The sequence below is a fragment of the Rhinatrema bivittatum genome, chromosome 3 (assembly GCF_901001135.1).
Source record: "Rhinatrema bivittatum chromosome 3, aRhiBiv1.1, whole genome shotgun sequence".
Lineage (NCBI taxonomy): Eukaryota > Metazoa > Chordata > Amphibia > Gymnophiona > Rhinatrematidae > Rhinatrema > Rhinatrema bivittatum.
This window is the reverse complement of record NC_042617.1, coordinates 387,522,462-387,545,006: the sequence shown is the minus strand read 5'-3', so window position 1 is coordinate 387,545,006 and position 22,545 is coordinate 387,522,462. Positions and strand designations below refer to the sequence as shown.

At 48.0% G+C, this 22,545-nt stretch overlaps 1 protein-coding gene across 1 annotated transcript in view; it reads left to right on the top strand.

Annotated features, from left to right (window-relative positions):
* DDX43 (DEAD-box helicase 43) overlaps positions 1–22,545 on the top strand; it is a 487,172-nt gene that overhangs the window by 259,496 nt on the left and 205,131 nt on the right. The window contains exon 13 of the mRNA XM_029595625.1: positions 20,044–20,153. Coding sequence (XP_029451485.1) covers positions 20,044–20,153 — 110 coding nt within the window. The remainder of the gene's footprint in view (positions 1–20,043; positions 20,154–22,545) is intronic.

Genomic DNA, 22,545 nt, shown 5'->3' with positions numbered 1-22,545 from the left:
TCCCAGTGCCCACATCTTGGAATGCAGAGGAGTCTCTTTGGAATGTTTAGTTAAAAGGTATTTATTTCCCACGGCCTCCAAAGTTCAGGTTGGGTTACAAGTAAAACTTACATAATTCAGTCTTAAATATCTAACTAAAAATGAAAATAAATTAAACTTAAATTAAAAGATTTAAAATGACATAACATAAAAACTCAAGACAGATAAAAATTAAGCAATGTATACATCATGAAGCACAAGTCTGGGAAAGCTTGTATAATGGCGGGGGTGGAAGGGAAATAGAATAAAAAAAGGTTACTAAGAGCCAAGAAAAACAGATAAGTATGTGAGAGAAAAAAAAAGTGTGAAAGCTTGCTGGGCAGACTGGATGGGCCGTTTGGTCTTCTTCTGCCATCATTTCTGTTTCTATGTGATATTTGAGGGCTCTTTTGAAGTCTTTTCTGTTGGCGAGTGTTCCATAGAGTAGGGCCTGCGGACTTCTGGCAATGACGTAGTGGAGCCGGGAGAAGGAGCTCCGTGGACCCCTCACCGAAAACTTACTCTTTTTCCTTCCTTAATGCTCCGCTTCCCCGAGTGGCTGAGCCAGTGCTGAGGGTGACTGGGGCTGAGTTTTGGGGTGGTGAGAGACGTGAGATGCGCCATAGAAGCACCTGCAGCACAACCGACCAGTAAGCCAGTACATGCAAAATGGCGGCACCTGAAGCTGCTGGCGAGCATATCCATGGAGGTGCTCTACCAAATCTCCTCCAGCGTGACAGCGGCACTCGATGACTGGCTCAAAAATTCAGACAATGATGGAAGAGATGAAAAACCGAGGGGCAATCCAAATGCTTCAATCAAGCGGAGCACCATCTCTCTGACCAGTATCAATTATATAAGCATGGTAACCGGCCTAGCAAATTACTGGCAAATTTGGTGTGGAGCCGGCAACATAACACTGCTATTACTGGTATCAAAGACAAGGATGGCACCCACCGGGTTACACAAAGGGGACAGCTCAGCCCATTTCTTAGAATACTATAGTGCCCTTTATCGTCAGTGACCTTGAGACACTGAAGTGTCAGCACAATTGTTTACTGATTTTTCTTGGCCGCGTTTGCTGCCGGATCAAACTGTTCAGTTAGGGAGGGGGACATTTACTCCGCGATACAAGGCTTAATCCTGGGGAAAGCTGCGGGGCAAGATGGGTTGGGGCTGAATTCTATAAGATATTGAAATTACCTCTTCTCCCGACCCTGGGCCTCTTTTTACAACAACCTGGCCGTTAACGAGCCGGTGAGCCCCTAGTATGAATCAATCAACGATTGTGGTCCTTCCCAAAAAAGACAAGGATCCCCTGGATGTGTCGTCATATCGACCCATTTCTCTTATCAATGTGGACATAAATATTTTTGCAGCGGTGTTGGCCGCCAGACTGAATATATTTATTTTATTATTTATTTATTTATTTATACAATTTTTGTATACCATTGCACAGTATAGTTCCATCGCTATGGTATACATAAGATAGACATAAAAATTGGTACAAAAATGTTTACAACTTAATTCAAGATATTAAAATTAACGAAATATAAACAATTATAAAATCCTAAAATTAATTCTAAAACGCAAATACAAAATTAACCTAACAAACTAAAAATATATAGATCTCAAACTCCTTCCTTGGTGTCACTCTCATATGCCTGACAAAACTACTCCCAGGGTTAATCCATCCGGACCAAACTGGTTTTGTTAAGGGGCGACGGGGTGCGGAATGTGCAACGCCTTATAGCGGCACTAAGTTACCAGCCCTCAGCGGAAGCTCTGATTTAAGTCTTGACACTGAGAAGGCGTTCGACTTTGTATTATGGGACTACCTGTTCTGGGTTCTGCAGCAATAAGGGTTTACGGGTCCGTTTTTTAATTGGCTGACGGCCCTCTATAGTATCCCCAGTGCACGCATACTGATCAGTGGAGCACTAACGGACCCCTTCTCACTATACTGTGGAGTTCGCCAGGGGTATCCTCTCTTCCCCCCTTCTGTTTATCCTAGCAATAGAACCTCTGGCAATCCGGTTACATCGGGATGGAGATTTCTGGGATCTTAGTATTGGAAGGCACCTGATAAAACTTGCCATTTTTGCCAACGACATATATGTGGGACGCCCTCGGACCAGTATTCCAGTAATTATACGGCTGTTTACCCAGTTTCGGGACATAGCGGGGCTTATGATAAATTTTTCCAAATTTGAGGCCCTAGCCATGGATCCTCAACTGCAACATACTTGGGGAGGTGTCTTTCCATTCAAGTGGGCCTCTGGGAAAATTAAGTATCTGAGGGTGTTGGTCCCCCGGGATATCAAGTGTTTATATGCTGTAAATATTCGGGGGATACTGGCCTCACTACAATTGCAGCTGGCAGCATGGTGTTCCCTCCCATTAACATTCAGCCCGATACAGTACGGTGCGCTCCGGCGGAGTTCTTGGAGGAGAAGTCCATTAACGGCTATTAATCAAGTTTACTTAGGGAATAGCCACTGCTATTAATTGCATTAGTGGCATGGGATCTTCTTAGTGTTTGGATAATTGCCAGGTTTTTGTGGCCTGGTTTTGGCCTCTGTTGGAAACAGGATGCTGGGCTTGATGGACCCTTGGTCTGATCCAGCATGGCAACTTCTTATGTTCTTATGAATGATTAAGGTTTAATATTGAATGCGCCATTAGATTGGTAGCCAGTGTAATTGAAAAAGTACTGGAGATATGTGATCATGAAGTTTATGGTTGGAGAGGAGCTGTGCTACAGAATTCTGGAGAAGTTTGAGTGGACGGGTGGAAGCCAGAGCAATCTGGTTGGTTTGTTTACAGTTCGTCAACAGGGTGCAGGGTCGATCGGTCCGAATGACGGTTAATGCTACAACGGTAGCTTACATCAATCGGCAGGGAGATACCAAGAGCTAACACGTATTGCAGGAAATAGATCAACTTATGAAATGGGCAGAAGTACATCTCCAGACGATCTCAGCCTTGCACATTGCAGCAAAGATAACGTAAGAGCAGACTTTCTCAACAGGGAGAGTCTGGACCTAGGAGAGTGGGCATTGTCAGACCAGGTGTTTCACCTGATTCGGGATCGCTGGGGGCCCCCCATTCCTAGACCTGCTGGTGACCTTGCGCAATGTGAAGGATCCATGCTTCAGACGCAGAAGAGATCCGAAGTCCTTGGGGATTGATGCTGTAGGGCAGGAGTGGCCGGAAGACAAGTTGCTTGTATGCCTTTCCTCCATGGCCCATGTTGGGCAGGTCGATTCGAAGGATCCAGCACCCCAGAGGGTTGGTGCTCTTGATTGTTCCAGATTGGCCCAGGAGACACTGGTATGCAGATCTGTGGAGGCTCATGGTGGACTTGCCTCTTCGACTTCCAGCACACAAGGATCTGTTACAGCAGGGACCTGTTCTTCACGAAGATCCAAATCAGTTTTGCCTTACAGTTTGGCCCTTGATATGACTTGCTTGCTGAAACGTGGCTATTCCGCAGCAGTGATTTCCACTTTACTAAGAGCAAGAAAGTTCTCCACTTGCTCGGCCTAAGTACGGGTTTGGAGAAAGGTTGAGGCCTGGTGTGAGGATCGTGGTACTCTTCCTTTCTTGGTCAAGAACCTGCTCATTTTGGAATTTTTGCAGGATGGCTTGAATAAAGGCTTGGCTCTCAAATCCTTAAAGGTACAGGTAGCGGCGCTCACCAGTTTCAGGGGTCAGGTAAATGGTGGATCCTTGTCGGTTCATCCTGATGAGGCTCGTTTTCCGAGAGGAGTGAAACATCTTCGGCCTCCCTTGTGGTTTTTCCGGTGTCCTTGAGGAGTCTTAATTTGGTATTGGACTTCTTGGCAGGCCCTATGTTTAGACCGCTATGTACTCTCTCCTTGCAGTTGTTGACCTTGAAAACTGTACTTCTTGTGGCAGTTGGTTCTGTGTGTAGGGTTGCACTGCAGGCATTGTCTTGCCAGGAGCCATTTCTCCAGGTGACTCCAGGGGCAGAGCAGCTATGTACTGTTCCCTCCTTTTTACTGAAGGTCGTCACTGACTTTCACTTGAATCAGTCCATCTCCCTGCCGCCCTTAGACAGAGAGATGTAGAGGAGTATAGTTTGTTGCGACCCTTGGATGTCAAGAGACATAATGTCAGATATCTAGAGGTAACAAAGTGGATTAGAAGCCAAAGAATGTCCGATTAGAAACTTTTATGGAGATGTGTTCTTTTTAAGGTGAGCCCAACTCAGGCCAAGTTTCGCCCCCACATTGGGGCTGTATGTAGTGAATCTTTTAATGTATACGAGAGTAATCTCATAAAAAATGTTTTCTGATAGTTTCTTTGGTGCACAGGAACTGTATGTACTGTCTTCACTCTAATCGGACATTTTTGGCTTCTAATCCACTTTGTTACCTCCATGGCTTTTTTAGGTAGCCTGCCCTCTTGTTTTGTTGGTCCATCAGATATCTAGAGGTTACTGAACCTTTGTGGAAGTCTAACCATCTGTTTGTCCTTCATGGCGATATTAGGCAGGGAGAGCCAGCCTTCTGTGCTACAATAACTCGCTGATTAAGGAGGTAGTCATGGCTGCATATGTGGATGCCGGGATTCGGACTCATTCTACGAGGGCTCAGGCAGTGTCATGGACAGAAGTTAGATTGTTGTTTCCCGTCGACATTTGCCGAACTGTGACGTGGTCCTCCTTACACACCTTTTCCAGGTATTATCGTCTGAATGTGCAAGCCTGGGAGGAAGTGGCCTTTGCACTTCTGTTTTTGACTAGACTGCGTGAAGCCTCCTGCCGTAAGAGGGAGTAGCATGGATATATCCCACTTGTTCTGGATTCATCTGACTGGATGCTAAGAAATGAGAAACTACTACTTACCTGATAATTTCCTTTTCTTTAGGACAGTCAGGTGACTGCCACTTCTCTCCCTTGGCTGCCAAATGATCGTATTATAGACCTCTTGCGTGGCTACTTGTTACAGGGATTACTGGTGTTAGTTCAGTCCCTAGACTAGTGTTAATGCATTCTTGTCTGAGATCAGTGTTGCCTGTTGGCTGAGTATTGAAATGGTTATCTGTTTATAATCAAAGTTTTTTTGCTAGTTTGTCCACAGTTACTTTTGAAGACAATACTGGTAGGCTGATGTCACTGCAGGGGTATATATACTGTGACGTTAGTTTGCTCCATCTCCATCTGCTGGTAGGGGAGCATAAACCCACTTGTTCTGGATTTATCTAACTATTCTAAAGAAAAGGAAATTATTTTATTTATTTATTTAGAAATTTTTATATACCGATGAACGTTGGGAACATCTCATCGGTTCACATTAAACAAAACTCAGCAACAAGCGCTTTACAGTGTAGCAATGAACAGTTGGAAATAAGGAAAAGGGTAATTTTCAACAATTTATACATAAGGCATAGAATGTAAAATATGAGGCGTAACAAAATTACTATTTACAAGATGTCATTTTATACAAAAGAGTCACCATTGACAAGAAAGTTGCAAGGGATGGTGGGGAGAGTGTGTCATGGGAAAGGAGGTGTGTTGTTCAGAGAATGCTTGTTTGAAGAGGCAAGTTTTCAGGTCTTGTTTGAATTTTTTTGGGCATGATTCTTGTCGTAGTGAGGGGGGAAGTTTGTTCCACAGGGTGGGGGCAGCTAATGATAGTGCCCAAGCTTTAGTAGAGCTGAGCTTAGAATCTTTGGGTGAGGGGATATGCACTGTTGCTCGGTGCTGCTGTCTTGTAGGTCTGTGTTGTGAAATGTAAGTTGTTCATTAAGCCAGTGCATGTTTTGGCTGTGGAGGGCTTTGTGGACTAGTGTGAGAGTTTTGTAAGTTATTCTTGCAGAGACTGGAAGCCAGTGAAGGTGTTGAAGTACGGGGTGATATGGTCACGTTTATGGGTGTTGGTTAGGATCCAGGTGGCAGCGTTTTGGAGAAGTTGAAGGGGCTGCAGCGTGTTTTTGGGTAGTCCTAGAAAGGAGGGCATTACAGTAGTCAATTTTGGATAGAATGAAGGCCTGTAGAATAGTGCGGAAGTCATTGAGGTGTAGGAGGGGTTTCAGTTTTTTGAGTAAATTAAGTTTGAAGTAACAGGCTTTGATTGTATTATTAACAAATTTTTTGAGGGTGAAGTGGTTATCGATGGAGATGCCGAGGCTGCGCACCTGTTGGGTGGAGGCAGTGGTGGAGAGAGGGGGGTGTTTGATTGAAGGGGTGGGGAAATGTTTTGCGGTGCAATGTAGAGAAGCTCAGTTTTGGCAGTGTTGAGTGCAAAGAAGTTGTTTGTCAGGAGAGTGTTAATGATTGGTAGAGTGGTGTTCCAGGTCTCAGTGGCTTTGTGAAGTGTGTCATGTACAGGTATAAGTATTTGCACATCGTCAGCATAGATGAAGTGCGGAAGGCCAAGTTTGGACAGAAGGTTACAGAGGGGAAGGAGATAGATGTTGAACAGTGTAGAGGAGAGGGAGGAGCCTTGAAGAACACCTTGAGTAAGGGGGATTGGTTTGGATGTACAGTTACCTATTTGGACACTCTATTGTCTGTCCTGTAAGTAGGATTGGAACCATTGGAGAGCTGTATCTGTAATGCCAATGTCAGTGAGGCGTTCTGTTAGTATTTTGTGGTTGACCGTGTCGAAGGCGGAGGAAATGTCAAGGAAGATCAGGATATGTGAGAGACCTTTGTCGAGGCTTTTAAGGATGTAGTCAGAGACGAGTAAGGTCTCAGTGCTGTGATGTCGCCGGAAGCCGTATTGTGACTGCGATAGCATGTTGTTTTTGTTAAGGTATTCAGTTAATTGTCGATTGACTGACTTTTCTAATATTTGGTTAATAGGGGAAGGTTCGAAATAGGGAGAAAGTTGGCGAGGTCAGAGGGATCAAGCGTGGGTTTTTTCAAAAAAGGTTTGATAATGGCATGTTTAAGATTTTTGGGGACGATGCCAAGTGTGATAGATCTGTTGATGATATTGGAGATCGGCTTGGCAATAATGTCAGGGATGGCGAGGAGGGTTTTTGTGGGGAGGGTATCAAATGGGTGTGAGCATGGTCTCATTTTCTTTAAGATGGAGTTAACTTCCAATGAGGAAGTGGTATCGAGTGTGGGTAGCCTTGCGTTGGTATGGTCGAGGGGGAAATTGGTGGATGCCTGTGTAGAAGGGAAATGGGACATAATGTTGACAATTTTCCTGTGGAAGTAAGTGGCCAGGTTGTCGCATTTGTCTTGGTCGTCTGTGTCTGAGGGTGCGAAATTAGGGCTGGATTTTGTTAAACTATTTACTAGTTCAAAGAGGGCACGAGGATTGAATTGGAGGTTGTGGATTCTGTGTGCGTAGAAGTCTCTCTTGGTTTTTTCAATAGCTGTTCTGTATGTATGGAGGAAGGATCTGAAGGTGGTTAGCTGAGCAGGGGTGGGGTTTTTTGCCAGTTTTTCTAATTTTCTGAGGTTATGCTTTATAGATTTTAGTTCAGAGGTGTACCATGGCTGTTTTTTGGTTATTGCTGGGTCAATCACACGAGATTGCATGGGTCAGAGCTTGTTAGCTTTAGAGTTGGTACAGTGGCTCCAGGAGTTAAGAGCAGTTTCAGTGTTAGTTAAGTCAAGTTTAAGTTCTTTAGTGAGGGCCGCTACTAGTTCTTCTTGGTTGCAATTACGCCTGAAGTGAATGGTTTTTTTGTTGGATTATAAGGGTGTAGAGGTGTTATTTATAGTGCAGGTGACGTCAGTGTGGTAGTGATCGGACCAGGGGATAGGGGAGAATGTGGGTAAGTTGGATTGGATTCTAGTATTGGTGAAAATGAGGTCAAGGGTGTGACCTGCTCGATGTGTGGGATTGGATATGAGCTGCTTGAATCCCAGCGCATCTAGTGCAGTTAGGATGGCATCACAGGAGGGTGAGATGGGAATGGCATTAACATGGATGTTAAAATCTCCTAGGATGATAGCAGGTGAGTGACAGTTTGTGTTTAGAGATGTATTCGATTAGGAGGGAGGGGTTCTTTTCGAGCAGCCCTGGGGGGGGGGGGGGCATAGGCTAGGCAGACTTGTAGGTTAGGAGCAGTGAATATGCTGATTTCTAGTTTGTGAGGTGTGGGGGGATGGGTTTGTGTGAAAGTTTTATGGCCTTTTTAGCTGCTAGGAGGAGACCGCCTCCTTTTTTTTTTTTTTGGGCCTGGGGATAGAGAAGATATCATAGGTATCAGTTGGCAATTGATTGAGGGCGGTGTCTGTATCCTTTAGCCATGTTTCAGTAATGGCTAGTATGTCTGGTTTGTCGTTTGTAAGTATGTCGTAGATTAGGGAGGTTTTTTTGGAGATGGATTGGGCATTTAAAAGGAGGATTAGGAAGGTTGAAAGGCCGATTATTTGTGTAAGGGAAGTGGTCATGATGGGAAGAAGGTTTCTGTGATGCTTTGGTGGGAATTTGGGGAAGGGGGAGTGGTGTGCCAAGGGATAGTGTTTGATGGAGGGGATGAAGAAAGTGTGCATAGAAGTTGCACGGTGAGAGTTGGAATGGGTGAGGAGGAAAGGAGGGTGTGGGGGGTCGGGAGGGAGATAGACAAAAGGTTGGGAAGGGGTAAGAAACTCTTTAGCAGGAGGGGGGTGTCTTGGGGGTGTCTAGGTGGGAATGCAGTGGGTGTGGTGGTGGGAGGAGGGGGATCACTCCCAGGGATAGTCCTAGAGGGTGAAGGGCGATGTTGTAGAAGTATGATTCCTCAACAGGTTGGAGTTAAGGTATTGGTGATCCCTGGGGAGTCGTGGGCTGAGGGGGGTTGTGGAAGGTAGTTTCTAAAACGGGTTGGATTGCGAAGACTTGCAGGGGGTGTAGCCGTTACAATGGAACAATTTGAGATGGTGTTGAAGGGACCCAAATAGGGATGCATGAAGGGGCACACTAAGGGGCAGGCCCCTTAGGTTGTGCTCCTTCATGCGTGCGAAACCCGGCGCGCGGCGCCGCAGAGGAAGCCCAGATTTAAAGGGAAGCAAGGGCCGGCCTCCCAGGCTTCAACTGGATGTGGCTCCTAAGCCTGGTTGGTGGCTCAGGGGTGCAGGGAGGGTTAGTGGGCGGCACAGAACGCCAGCGTCTGCGCGGTCCTTACTTTCCTCTCTCTCGCTCTCCTTTTTCAGTGGCTCCAGGGTCGGCGGCACTTCTTTGTTTTTCCCAGCAGGGTTTCTTGCTTTACTTTTCTTTTCCCTCTCTCTCTCTCTCGTGGCATTTCTCTCTCTCGTGGTGTTTCTCAGTCTCTTTCCCTTCCAGTGGTGTCTCTCTCTCTTCCGGTGGGACTGAGCTGGCACCGGGTCAGGTCCACAGCGCTTGGTGAGGGGGGAGGGCCTTGGGTCGGTAGGCCTTGGTTCAGCAGTGACGGCAGCGAAAAAAATTATCAGGTAAGTAGTAATTTCTCAATTGGAATTGAGCTGATTAAAGATAAGTGCATTTTGAAAGAAAAGTTTTTAATTGGAAAAAAAAATCATATAAAAATGATTGTTTAATTATGATTTCATGGTGCTGTAGGGAATAGAATATGCTACAGCCTGACTAAAACTTTTGTTTGGTATTTTCAGTGATTGTTAGTCTGGAAAGTGATGTTAGTCTAAGTGATGGTTTAGGAGTTTGATTAGATTTTTCACTTGTTTGGTTTTCAAATGTTGGAGTTTTTCAAAGATCTGTTATTCTGTACTCTTGAATGATATATGTGTATTAATTTCTAAAATGACGGTGTTTATGTGGTTAAACTCTTATGTTCTTGAAAGAAAAAAATGTGCCTCTAGGAGAAAGGCCTTTGAAACATTTTCACATTCCTTGAGTTTCCTTCAGCGAATTGTTTTCTTTTAATTCTGTGATGCTTGGCTTTTGACAATTTGAGTGTTTTAATATTTTCAGAATCATGTACTTATGAGCCCAAACTTTTATAAGAAGTACATGATCACAAACTCGAGGAGGAGGAGGAGTGGCCTAGTTGTCAGAGCAGTAGGCTGCGAACAAGACCAGTGTTCAAGTTCCACTGTTGTTCCTTGTGACCTTGGGCAAGTCACTTTCCCCTCCATTGCCTCAGGTAGAAATTTAGATTGTAAGCCCTCTAGGGATAGGGAAATACCTACAGCACCTGAATGTAATCTGCTTTGAAGTGCTAAAAAAAAAGTGTAAAAAAACTATATAAAAATCTAAAATAAATGAAATTAAGCAAAAGGGATAAAAAGATAAATGTATCAAATATGCAACAAAACCAAATCTATATTCCTAATTTAATTTATTTATTTTATTTATTAACTTTTATTTACCGACATTCGTGAAGCACATCATGCCGGTTTACAATGAACTCAGGCGGGAAGTACAATAAAACAATATAACATTAATAGCAATAACTATAGTACAATGAACCAAAGGAGCAATAAAATAAGGGAGGATAGGGGAAGGAGAGGTGGGGGAGGATAGGCAGGGGAGGCGGGACAAGGGGAGGGTAGGGGGTAAGGAGGGGTGTGGGAGGGAGGGGATGAGGAGGGGAAGGGGAAAAAGGCAGACAGATGAAGTAAAAAACAAAATAAAATAGAGGGAACTATGTACAGTTGAAAATATGTACATGTACCATTAACTTAGGTAGCACTAAGGAAGTGTTGAAAAACCGGCCGTATTAACTGGGCGACGGTATTCACTAGGATATAGCTTATTTAAGGGGTATACTGGAGGTGTACTGGGGGTAAGAGGAATACTGGAGGGATTTGGTGGCGGCCGGGTGGCAAAGGGATCGTTGGGTGGCTAGGGGGGGAGAGGGGACAGGGATAGGTCGGGGAGAGGGGGAGGATGGCCGAGCAGGGAGGAGCTGAGAGGAGGGGGAGCAGGGGATGGATGGTCGAAGCAGGGAGGAGCTGAGGGGGGGAGAAATTAAGTTTGGTTTGTGTCGGGGTAGGCCTGTAAGAATCTTACAATTGTATCAGTCTGTTTAGTTCACAAATATATAATGGGTAACAAAAGATGAAGATTTCAAGAAAAGAAATTAATCTATATAAAATAATTAAACTGATATAAAATGTATGTTAATCTTGGCTGTGCAGATAGAATACAAGTCAAAGTGAAGGTGTAGCAAATGTCAAGTATTGTCCACCAAGATATAATAAGGTCAAAGGGAAATTTTTATTCATAAGGCTGCACAGAAACTTCAGCTTCAGAATCAGTTTGCATCAGTGAAAGTTGCCAGATGGTAGCAAAGAGGAAAGGATTCCTGGCCCCAACACAAGCCGTGTTTCACAGAAATGCTGTATCAAGGGAGCAACTCTATAATGAAGTAAATGAAATACAACAGTCGGGCTGATGCAGTAAAGTGCGCTCAGGCTGAGCGCACCGTTAGCCCCCATTTGGACGTGTGTTTTCACCTGCTATTTTTACCCCTTATACAGTAAGAGGTAATAGCGCTTGGAAAACACGTGTCCAACCCCCCGAAACTAATAGCGCCCGCAACATGCAAATGCATGTGGATGAGCCTATTAGTTAGTCCCGTGCGATACAGAAAGTAACACCTGCCAAAGGCAGGAGTTAATTTCGGTGGGCACTGGGGAAGTACAGCGATATTAGGTCGGAGGCCCCAAAAATAAAAAAAAAAATTTAAATCTGCCCGCGGGTTGGAAGACAGATGCTCAATTTTGCCGGCGTCCATTTTCCGAACCCGTGACTGTCAGCGGGTTCGAGAACTGATGCCGGTAAAATTGAGTGTCGGCTGTCAAACCCACTGACAGATGCTGCTTCTGTCAAAAAGGAGGCGCTAGGGATGCGCTAGTGACCCTAGCGCCTCTTTTTACCGTGGGCCCTAATTTGCATATCTTTACTCTCCTGGGCGTGCGTCGGGAGAGCGGATGCTCGCCGGCTCTCTCGCGCGTCTTACTGTATTGGCCCGAGTGTTGTAGCGCAGTTAGAAGTAGACAGTGCAAAGGCAGGGGGACCAAAATAAGCATTTTAGATACTTACAGGCAACATTTAGTAGTTACACATTTCAAAAGGCAAAACTGTCAAATTTTTTTACCCAGCTGGGCATTTTTATCTGGTTAAAAAAAAAAAAAAAAGCAAAATAAAACATATAAGCTCAGACATTAAAATATAGTAATAAAATTTACTTTATTACAGAGTACCTGACATTTGCTATACCTTCACTTTTGATTTGCATTCATATTCGGTGTGCTGTTTGCTCTTATTTTTTTGTGCTGTGTGCAGATAGAACAAAATCCTCCCAGTCAACCTGCACAGAAGAGATGCTACCTGGAATTGATCTCCTTTATATTTCAAAAAGCAATCCAGATGCATAGGATCATAAAATATCTATCATTTCATTATTGGACATTTATGGAGTTATCTAAGTAAATATTGAGTGCAAAGAACTAATGCCCTTGTATTTATTGAAACCTCTTTTTTGCCTTCATTCTAGTAGAGCGGTAGCCAACTCTGGTCCTCAAGAACCACAAACAGGCCATATTTTCAGGATATCCACAATGATATGCATGAGATAGATGTGCATATACTAGTCCTGGTGGAATTCTGTGCAGGTTCTGGTGTGCCGCGAATGGAGGCTGTCCCGCTCGCAGCAAAGATGGAGCAGGCCCTGGCATGCCGCGAGTGGAGGCTGTCCCGCTCGCAGCGAAGATGGAGCAGACCCTGGCATGCTGTGAGCGGAGGCCATCCTGCTCATGACACACCGGGACCTGCTCCTTCTTTGCTGCTAGTGGGACGGCCTTCACTTGTGGCGAAGAAGGAGCAGGCCCCAATGTGCCGCAAGCGGAGCTTGTCCCACTCATGACGAGGATGAAGCAGGCTCAGGCATGCCACAAGTGGAGGCTTTTCTGCTTCTGGCAAAGATGGAGCAGGCCCCAGTGAGACTGAGTCTTTGTGTGTTTGTGTAAGACTGCGAGCCTGGTGGCTGAGAGAGAGCGCATATGTGAGGGGGCGTGGGTGTGGTGCCAGAGAAAGGAGCCTATGTGAGGAGATTGTCAGGGTGTTTGTCTGAGAGACAGGGAGCTGGTGTGTGTGAAAAAGGCTTTGCATGTATGTGAGGGTAGTTTGTGAGAGAGGGAGCTTGTGTGAGGGTGTGTGTATGTGTAAGAGATGTGTGTATGAGAGAGAGAGGGAGCCTATGTGTATGGGGGGTGAACGAGAGAGGGAGCCAGTGTGCGGGGGGGGGGTGGGTTTGAGAAAGACATTGGTAATGTGTGTAAGGGTATATGCATATGAGAGAAAGGGAAGGAGCCTGTGTTGGGTGCAAGACAGAGGGAGCCTGTATGGGGGGGGGGGGGTGCGAGAGAGGGGGCATGAGGGGTGTATGTGCACTAGAGAGAGAGATCCTCTGTGTATTTGAGAGAGGGACACAAGAAGTCTGTATAAGGGGCAGTACTGAGAGAGGGGTCAAACTCTGGATGTGGAGATGAAGTGGAAAGGATTGAGCCTAGAGGGGGAGGGGAGAGATAGTGGCAGGTAGAGGAGTTGGGGTCTAAAAGGGCAAAGTGAAATGAGACTGACCAGGGAGGTAAGGAGAAAGGGTGGAAGAGACACAGTGAACTTCTAGGGAAATTCTGCTCAAAATATTTAAAACTTTCTCCTTAGGACAAGCAGGGTAGTAATCCTCACAGAAGGGTGACATCAGCATGCCACTATCCACGTGACCACTCAGGGTCCCTCTTCAGTCTCGTTTTTTCCGCAAAGCAGTTGCCTCATGGTTTCCAGAGCTCTCTCCTATTTTCAATAATTTTTTCATATCGAGGATTTTTCCTCCGGTATCCTCTACGCCGAGTCCCTCTCCGCTGTTGATCCCTTCGGCGTCTCAGTAGGTGTTTCCCTTTTTCCTTTCGGATGATTTCCAAGTGTGTCTCCGCAGCCGTCCATGGAGCGCTTGCCGGCTTGTTTTCATGGCGTCATCTGGGTTTCATAAGTGCCCCCAGTTCTCGCAGACCATGTCCCTCTCGTATCTGCACGAGGTCTTTGTCCTCTGAGGGCTTCCCATGATGTTCGTGGGTGCACACCTACTGTTCCCAGATGACCCCCAAGGGTTGTCGTTCCCGTCTGGACAAGATGGAGTAGCTCTTTGGCGCCAAGACTCCATAGACTCCGGCATTGGGAACTTACACTGAGGGGCCTGGAGACCCCTCACACTCACCATTGCCTTCTGCATCCCACCCGGTTCCTCCTCGTGATGAGAGGAGCTTGGGGGACTGGCCCGCTCCATCATCAGGCCGTTCCAAGGCATCCAGATTGTCTGTATCCTCTCCTGGAGAAGGAACTAGCCAAGCACCGAAGGAAGCACAGACACTAACAGTTGTCGCAAGGCACCAGAGCTGATTCTGGAGGGGCACCTGCCCATGCCGAGCCCCCTCCGAAGCAAACCCTTGGTGAAGAGGCCCCATCCTTTTCCAAACCCGGGAGTCCCAGGTGTTCCTCACCGAGCCTCCTCGGCTTCTCGAGGAGGCTTCGGTGACTCTTCTCCCTCCTTCTCCGTCATCCGCATTCTCATCACTGGACTTTCAGGAGGAGTTGGACCGCAGGGTGCAGTAGGCGCTGCTCCAAGCCCTCCGGAGCTTTGAACTGCCTTTGGTGCCAGCCCCATACCAGCGCCGAGTCGGCACCTGCGCTGTTAGCGCCCCTGCTGGAGCATTTCTGTGTCCTACCAGTGCCTGGGGCTCCTTTGATTCCCCATCAGCCACGATGTCTCCCTCTGGAGCAATACCAATTCCTGGATCCTCCAAGGAGGAAGATTCGACACCGTGCCTGAAGCCTTCGAAGGTGCCTCCACTCCCCGAGCCTGTTCCCGGGCCATTGGGAGTCCCAGGACAGTCGATGCCCTCGAGGCCTCTGGCAGCGAGGTTACCGAGACAGCCCTTGATGCTGCTGCCACAAGGCATGGGCACTGGCCTCTGTAGCCATCCTTCTGAGGACGTTAGTGAGGAGGATGTGCCATACGATCCCTGGAGTGATGATTTATTGGAGTCCTCTTCCAAGGACTCTGGCAACTTGCCCTCCAGGCCTTCACTGCTGGATAAGAGGTGTCGCTCTCCCCCAGAAGACTTTTCCTTCACTGACTTCGTCAGGGCTATGGCAGAAGCCATTCCTTTCCAGCTCCTCACAGAGAAGGATGCCCACCACAAAATGGTGGAGGTTCTCTAGTTTGTGGATATCCCGAAAAGGTAGTAACCATCCCAATCCACAAAATTCTCTTGGAACTTCTAATCAGGATCTGGGAGCACCCGGGGGCTGTCCCCCCGGTTAATCGGAAGACAGATGCCCTTTATTTGGTCTAACAGGCCCTTGGCTTTCAAAAACGCCAGCTCCCCCACCAGTCTGTGGTTGTGGAGTCTGCCCTCCGAAAGACCAAGAGATCTCGTACTCATTCCTTCACCCTTCCAGGCCAAGAACATAAGGCCTTGGATGTTCTTGGCAGGAGGATTTTTCAAGGGGCAATGCTTATTGCCCATATCGCCTCCTACCAGTTGTACAAGGCTCAGGACAACAGGAGCTAGTGGAGCACCTGCTTCAACAGCAGCAGGATGCGCTGGAGGCAGTAGTACGGAAGGGCCTGGAGGCAGGGAAACATGAGGTAAGGTCCAATTATGTCTTCGAGATGGCGGCCAGGGTATTGAATGTGGGCATTAGCGCCCAACGCATGGCCTGGCTTCGGGCCTCTGACCCACGACCAGAGGTCCAGGAAAAGCTGGCAGACCTGCCCTGCACCAGAGAAAATCTCTTCAAGGGCAAGGTCAGAGAGACAGTGGCTCAGCTCAAGGATCAACATAAGACCTTGCAGCAGCTCTCGGCCAGCACCTCAGAACCACCGTTCTCCATGCGCAGGTCCCTGCGTCAAGGACCTCGCAAGTCCTTCTAACACCAGAGGAGATACTATCCTCCGGCTTCCTGCACCAGGGCACCACGTACTTCAACCAGGGGCTGGCCTCGCCATCAGCATGCCTCCAGGCCCCAACCTGCCCACAGCTCCGTCCAGCTGTGGGCTTTTGACTGGCAGTGAGTGGATGCCAACTTGCGGTACCCACGGAACCCTGCCCACTGGTCAGGGGCCGGCTATGTCTGTTCGCAGACCACTGGCCTCCTATTACCACCAACCGCTGCAACCTGAATTTCTGGAGAGTCCCAGCGAATTCTCCGCCACCCCCAGTGAGAGACCTGTCGGGGCAGCAGGAACTTCTCAAGTTGGAACACTCAGCCTTGTTCAGGGTTGGAGCTGTAGAACCTGTGCCCCGCTCTCAACAGGGCCAGGGGTTCTACTCGAGGTATTTTCTGATACCAAAGAAAACAGGCAGCCTCCGGCTCATTCTCAACCTCGGAGCCTTAAACAAGTTCTTGCAGTGAGAACATTTCAAAATGGTCTCCTTGGGCACCCTGATCCCCCCTCCTTCACAAAGGAGATTGGCTCTGCTCTCTGTCTGAAGGTCACTTATGCCCACATAGCGATATTCCTGCCTAATAGGAAGTATCTCCGCTTCATTGTGGGGCCAAAGAACCCAGGTGCTGCCATTCGGCCTTGCCTCAGTCCCGTGGGTCTTTGCAAAACGTCTGGCAGTGGTAGGGGTGCACGTGTTCCCCTACCTGGATGATTGGCTCATCAGGAGCACCATGCAGGAGGGTGCTCTACACTCCCTCCACTTGACAGCCAAGGTGCTACAGTCACTGGGCTTCATGATCAATCTCCCCAAATCCCATCTGAGCCTGTCCAAGAAGCTAGCTTTCATTGGGGCTCTGCTGGACTCAACTCTGGCCAAAGCATTCCTTCCCTGGGACTGTGCCCAGACCCTGGCGGCACTGGCATACTCCATCCACCATCATTGGACGGTCTCTGTCCGGGTATTTCTCCACTTGCTGGTCCACATGGCAGCATCGGCTTATGTCACTCCATTTGCCCGGCTAGCCATGTGGCTACTGCAGTGGACACTCCGCTCTCAATGGCTCCAAGCGACACAGGACCTCTCTGCGCCAGTGCAAGTTACCTTACCACTCCAAGACTCCCTCTTCTGTGGGTGAGTCTGACCAACTTGGAGAGGGGGTTCCCTTCCAAGCACCATCCCCCAAGTGGTACTGACCACCAATGCCGCCTCCTTGGGCTGGGGTGCACATGTGAGCAGCCTTCACGTGCAAGGCATGTGGTCGGAGCAGGAAGCGAGTTGCCAAATAAATTTCGTGGAGCTGCGAGCGATCCAGTACTCCCTTTCAATGTTCCAGGATCACCTGCCCACAAAATGGTTTTGATTCAGACCGACAACCAAGTCACAATGTGGTAGATAAACAAGCAGAGAGGCACTGGCACCTTCTTGCTTTGCCAGGAGGTGGTACAGATTTGAGCTTGGGCCCTATCCAAGAAAATGCTCTTGTGAACTGTTTACCTTACAGGGACAGAGAACGTGGTGGCAGACCGCCGGAGTTGAGCATTCCACCCGCTCGACTGATCACTCAACTCGACAGTTGCTGACAGGATTTTCTGCCTATGGGGGTGTTGGACATGGATCTCTCTGCCTCCCCTTGGAATTTCATGGTGATCCACTTCTGCTCCCTGTAGAGGGAAGACTAGGAACCAACCTCAGATGCCTTTGCCCAGTTTTGGGGCAAGGGACTACTGTACGCATATCCTCTGCTCCTGCTGGTGGGGAAGACTTTCGTGAAGCTCCAGCAGGACAGTGGCACCATGATCCTGGTTGCCCCATATTGGCCACGGCAAGTCTGTCTCCCGATCCTGTACAACCTATCGATCCGGGAGCCCATATGCCTGGGCACCTCCTCCAACCTGATCACGCAGGACCAAGGCAGATTGCGTCACCCAAACCTCCAGTTGCTGGCCCTCACTGCCTGGATGTTGAAAGGGTAGTCTTACAGTCCCTCGACCTTTCTGATAATGTGTCGCAGGTACTGGTGGCTTCCCGAAAGCCTTCCACCAGGAAGTCTTACTGGTTGAAGTGGAGAAGGTTATCTGGTGTGAGGCAAAGGGCCTAGACCCTTTCTCGTGCCCCACTCCGCAACTGCTGGACTATTTGTGGTTCCTCTCGGAGTCTGGGCTTCAGACTACCTTGATCAGAGTCCACCTGAGTGCTATCAGCATCTATCACCAGGGCATAGGTGGTATACCTATTTCTGTGCAGCCCTTGGTAAGCCGCTTCATGAGGCCTGTTGTATCTGAAGCCCCATCTGCATTGTCCTGTTGTGTACTGGGACCTCAGTGTGTTAACACGGCTCATACAGCCTCCTTTCAAGCCTATGCACTCCTGCAAGCTTAAACATCTCACCTGGAAAGTCATTTTCTTGGTTGCAGTCACCTCGCTCGCAAGGTCAGTGAGCTTCAGTTGTTAGTGACATATCTACCCTATCTGAAATTCTTTCATGACAGGATGATTCTACGCACTCACCCTAAGTTACTGCCTAAGGTGGTGACTGATTTCCATCTCAATTAGCCCATTGTTTTGCCCACCTTCTTTCCAAGGCCCCATTCCCACCAGGGTGAACGAGCTTTACACAGCCTGGACTGCAAGCGTGCTCTTGCCTTTTATCTTGACTGCTCAGTGGCCCACAGGCAGTCCACGCAACTTTGTCTCCTTTGATAAAAACAGACTTAGCGTTCCGGTAAGGGCAAGCAGACCCTGACCAGCTGGTTACTGGACTGGGTATCTTTCTGCTACGAGCAGGCAGGCCTTCTGCTTGGAGGCTGCGTAAAGGCGCACTTAAGGCCATGGCAGCATCTGTGGCGCACTTTTGTGCGGTCCCCATCACTGAGATCTGCAAGGCTGGACATGGAGCTCCCTGCACAAGTTCGCCACTCATCACTGTTTGGACAAGGATGGTCGACATGACAGTACCTTTGGCTAGTCTGTTCGTCATAATCTATTCCAAGCATAAGAACCCAAGTCTCCCTACCCTAGGGCCTGGTATCTGGTTTATGCTGCCTCCCACTGTCACCCTCAGCACTTCTGTTGTTTTGCCCCTTGGTACATGGTTAAGTGCTGTTGGTCCTGTTACTGCTGGGGGTAGCCTGTATCTTGGTATTCACCCAACTGTGAGGATTACCATCCTGCTTGTCCTAGGAGAAAGCAGAGATGCTTACCTGTAATAGGTGTTCTCCTAGCACAGCAGAATGTTAGTCCTCAGGAAACCCACCCACCACCCCGTGGAGTTGGGTTCTCCGGTTTGTTTTATTTTTTGCTGGTCTTTTTTCACTCAGATACGAGACTGAAGAGGGACCCCGTGTGGATAGTGGCATGCTGGACATGCTCAGCGTGCCGTCCGTTTCCTGTGCCGGGCTCCATCTGATGTCACCCATTGTGAGAACTAACATCCTGCTGTCCTAGGACAACACTTTTTACAGGTAAGCAACTCTGCTGTATCTTTAAGTAATATTTTTTTTTGTTACATTTTAAATTACTTACTGTTATATACATTGTTTTGACCAATATAAAGTGTGCAGAATTTTAAATTTGTGTCCAGAATTTTAAATTTCTTTGCGCAGAATTCCCCCAGGAGTAATATACTGCCTTCATTGTATGCAAATCTATCTTATGCATATTCATTGTGGATATTCTGAAAACCTGGCCTGTTTGTGGCTCTCGAGAACTGCAGTTAGCACCCCTGTTCTATTATGTAAATCACGCTTTAAAAGTGACAGCTATTAAATGAAATATTTGAGTAAGCTATGGAAATTATTTTCCATGGTTGTGTACTAAAATATAAAGTGTGTGTGTTCAAACTTTTCTTGTTAACTGGAAAAGGTAAATTTTTTTTGTAGTGTTTATAATAAATATATGACAAATCACTAAACATGGATTTTGATTCATTATCAAATATCCTATCTGGCTAATGTTAATAGATTTATGTTACTAAATGTTTAACTTAAGATTGTATACACCCAAGAATATAATTTTAGTATGTTTACACTATTTATTTGTAAAATCTATCAAATTCTGTAAAGCTAGTAAATATAAAGCTAGTAATTTTATGCTTGCTTTTTTATCAGAAAAATTGTTACTTAAAATTCTATTGTATCTTTAAACTGTAATTTTTGTTCTAGTGCAGATGATTTGTCAAGTGACTTCAGTCTTCAGGGAGTTCCCGTACAATCTCTTCATGGAAACAGGGAACAGTGTGATAGAGAACAAGCCCTTGATGATTTTAAAAAAGGTACATTTTAATTCTGCTTCTTAAACAAAATGGTATCTTTTAAACGTTTTCATGTTGACTTCAAACTGCACCATCTGAGAACTTTTGTGCCCCAAAAAAGGTGTCTTGGTCATTAATTAAGAATAAGACATACTGGAATGTTTTAGAGCATATTTGTGTAACCTCTCTTCCAATTTCTGACAGCAAGAGGGAACATCTGGGAGCCAGTTGGGCTATCATGCATCCCATTGGGCTGCTATCCTTGTAGCGAGGGGAAGGTCTTGCCTAAGGGCCCTTAGGGCTAGGGGGACACTCTTGTGGCCTTGAAATAAGGGCAATCACACATTAGTTGGTGTTCCGAAATGAAGGGTTTACTAACACAAAAACCTGTTGAATACTGATTTCCTATCGTGTAGCAGATGGACTCAAAACAAATGGGTATTGTGTGCTCGTGCTAGCAGTTGGAGACTGATCTGATGTCAGCATGGGTACATATACCCCCACAGGAAATGTAGCAATTCAGTAATTTCCGTCTCCAAAGCAGTTTGGAGCTACCCCACGCTCGCTGAGCGTGTATCCAAATTCTAACGACTAAATTACTAGAAGAAACCTATTGAAGTCAAGCCCCGCACTCCTGCGGTGATACCTGGAGGTCACTCACCCAGTTGAGTTTCCCGAACGGACTTCCGTGGTCCCTCGGAGATAAGAGCCTCGGTCCGGTGGCCGGTTCGCGGCAGGGACCTAGCCCCCCCAAGTGAGAAGGGCTCGGGCGCGGCTAGGCCCCCAAGCGAGGCGAGTTCGGGAGCGGCCTAGAGGCAGCGGGCGCACTTCCTTATGCGTGGCAGTTGAAGGTACTCTCCCCCCGCAGCCGGAGACTGCCCGGGTCAAAGCCGGGAAGCGCTGAAGACAAGGTAAGGCGTATATCTTTACTTGGTCTCCGAGGAAGTGTGGATAGCTGGGCCTGCCTACGAGGCAGCACGCCAAGGAGGTCGCCGTTCTGCCTGCCTACTCTCCTTCGCCGATAGGCACACGTTGTAGCTCACGCGATAGGCGCTTGTTCTTGGCGCACGTTGTTAGCGCACGTTGTTAGCGCACGCGATAGGCGCACGTTGTTAGCGCACGCGATAGGCGCACGTTAGCGCACGCGATAGGCGCACGTTGTTAGCGCACGCGATAGGCGCACGTTGTTAGCGCACGCGATAGGCGCACGTTGTTAGCGCACGCGATAGGCGCACGTTGTTAGCGCACGCGATAGGCGCACGTTGTTAGCGCACGCGATAGGCGCACGTTGTTAGCACATTGCTAGGGCGCCCGTGGATAGGCGCACATTCATAAAACGCCCGTTCTAGGCGCATGCTGTTAAGCGCACATCATTGGGCGATACCGAATTTCAGGCGAATGGAGCATCAGAGAGCCTATGCGGCTGCAGAGCCGGCACTCCAGAATCGGGCATGAAAGCTCTAAGCCTCTGCTCAGCATGCAACCTCAGAGCTACACAGAGCGAGGAAGCAGACTCACTATGTGCCCAATGTGAGGAGGCCATGGGAGTTCCAGCACAGGACCGGCCCCAGCCCAGCGGTTCCTCGGGGAGCACACCGGACTTAGCGGGCCGCGGCGAGCAACCAGGGAACCCAAGAGACCTGGTGCCCCTACGGCCAGATCCGGCTTCGCTTTCCTGGGTGGAATTATTCAAGGGGATTCACGCCTTTGTCCAGATGCAGTCTGCTCCTCGAATGGGCCTTTCTGTCCCGGTTGATTCGGCTCCTGGGCCCTCGAGACCTAGGCGTGATCACTCGCCACCCGACAGCCCCAATTATGGGGATTCGGATTGCTCCCAGGTAAGTGAGGAACTGGCCATTCCGGGCCAGGGCACCCCAAGGGACCCTAAAATGAACCCCCTGTTAGAGGGCCTGCGCCAACCGGCTCACCATTTTCCCCTCCTACAAGCAGCACAGCAGCTAATCAATCTGGAATGGAAGGCACCGGAGGCCTCATTCAAAGGGGGTCGGGCCTTGACAGGCATGTACCCTCTGGATCCGGCGTTCAAGGAGCCGCTAGCATGCCTCAAGGTAGACGCCATAGTTAACGCAATAGTGAAGCACACCACCATTCCGGTTGAGGGGGGAGCGACCCTCAAAGATACGCATGACCGGTGCATGGACACCATTCTGAAACAAGCCTTTGAGGTAGCAGCCATGTCCCTGCGAATCGCGACCTGCTGCACCGTGGTGATGCGCTCCTGTTTATCACAGGCGAGAAATAACGCCCAGGGGGCAGACATGGAATTAGCTCTCGCATTTCTCACTGACGCAGCCTCCGACCTCGTTCGAAAGGCAGCCAAGAGAGTGTCCTCCTCAGTGGCAGCCAGAAGACAGCTTTGGCTCAGTCATTGGGCGGCCGACTCGTCCTCCAA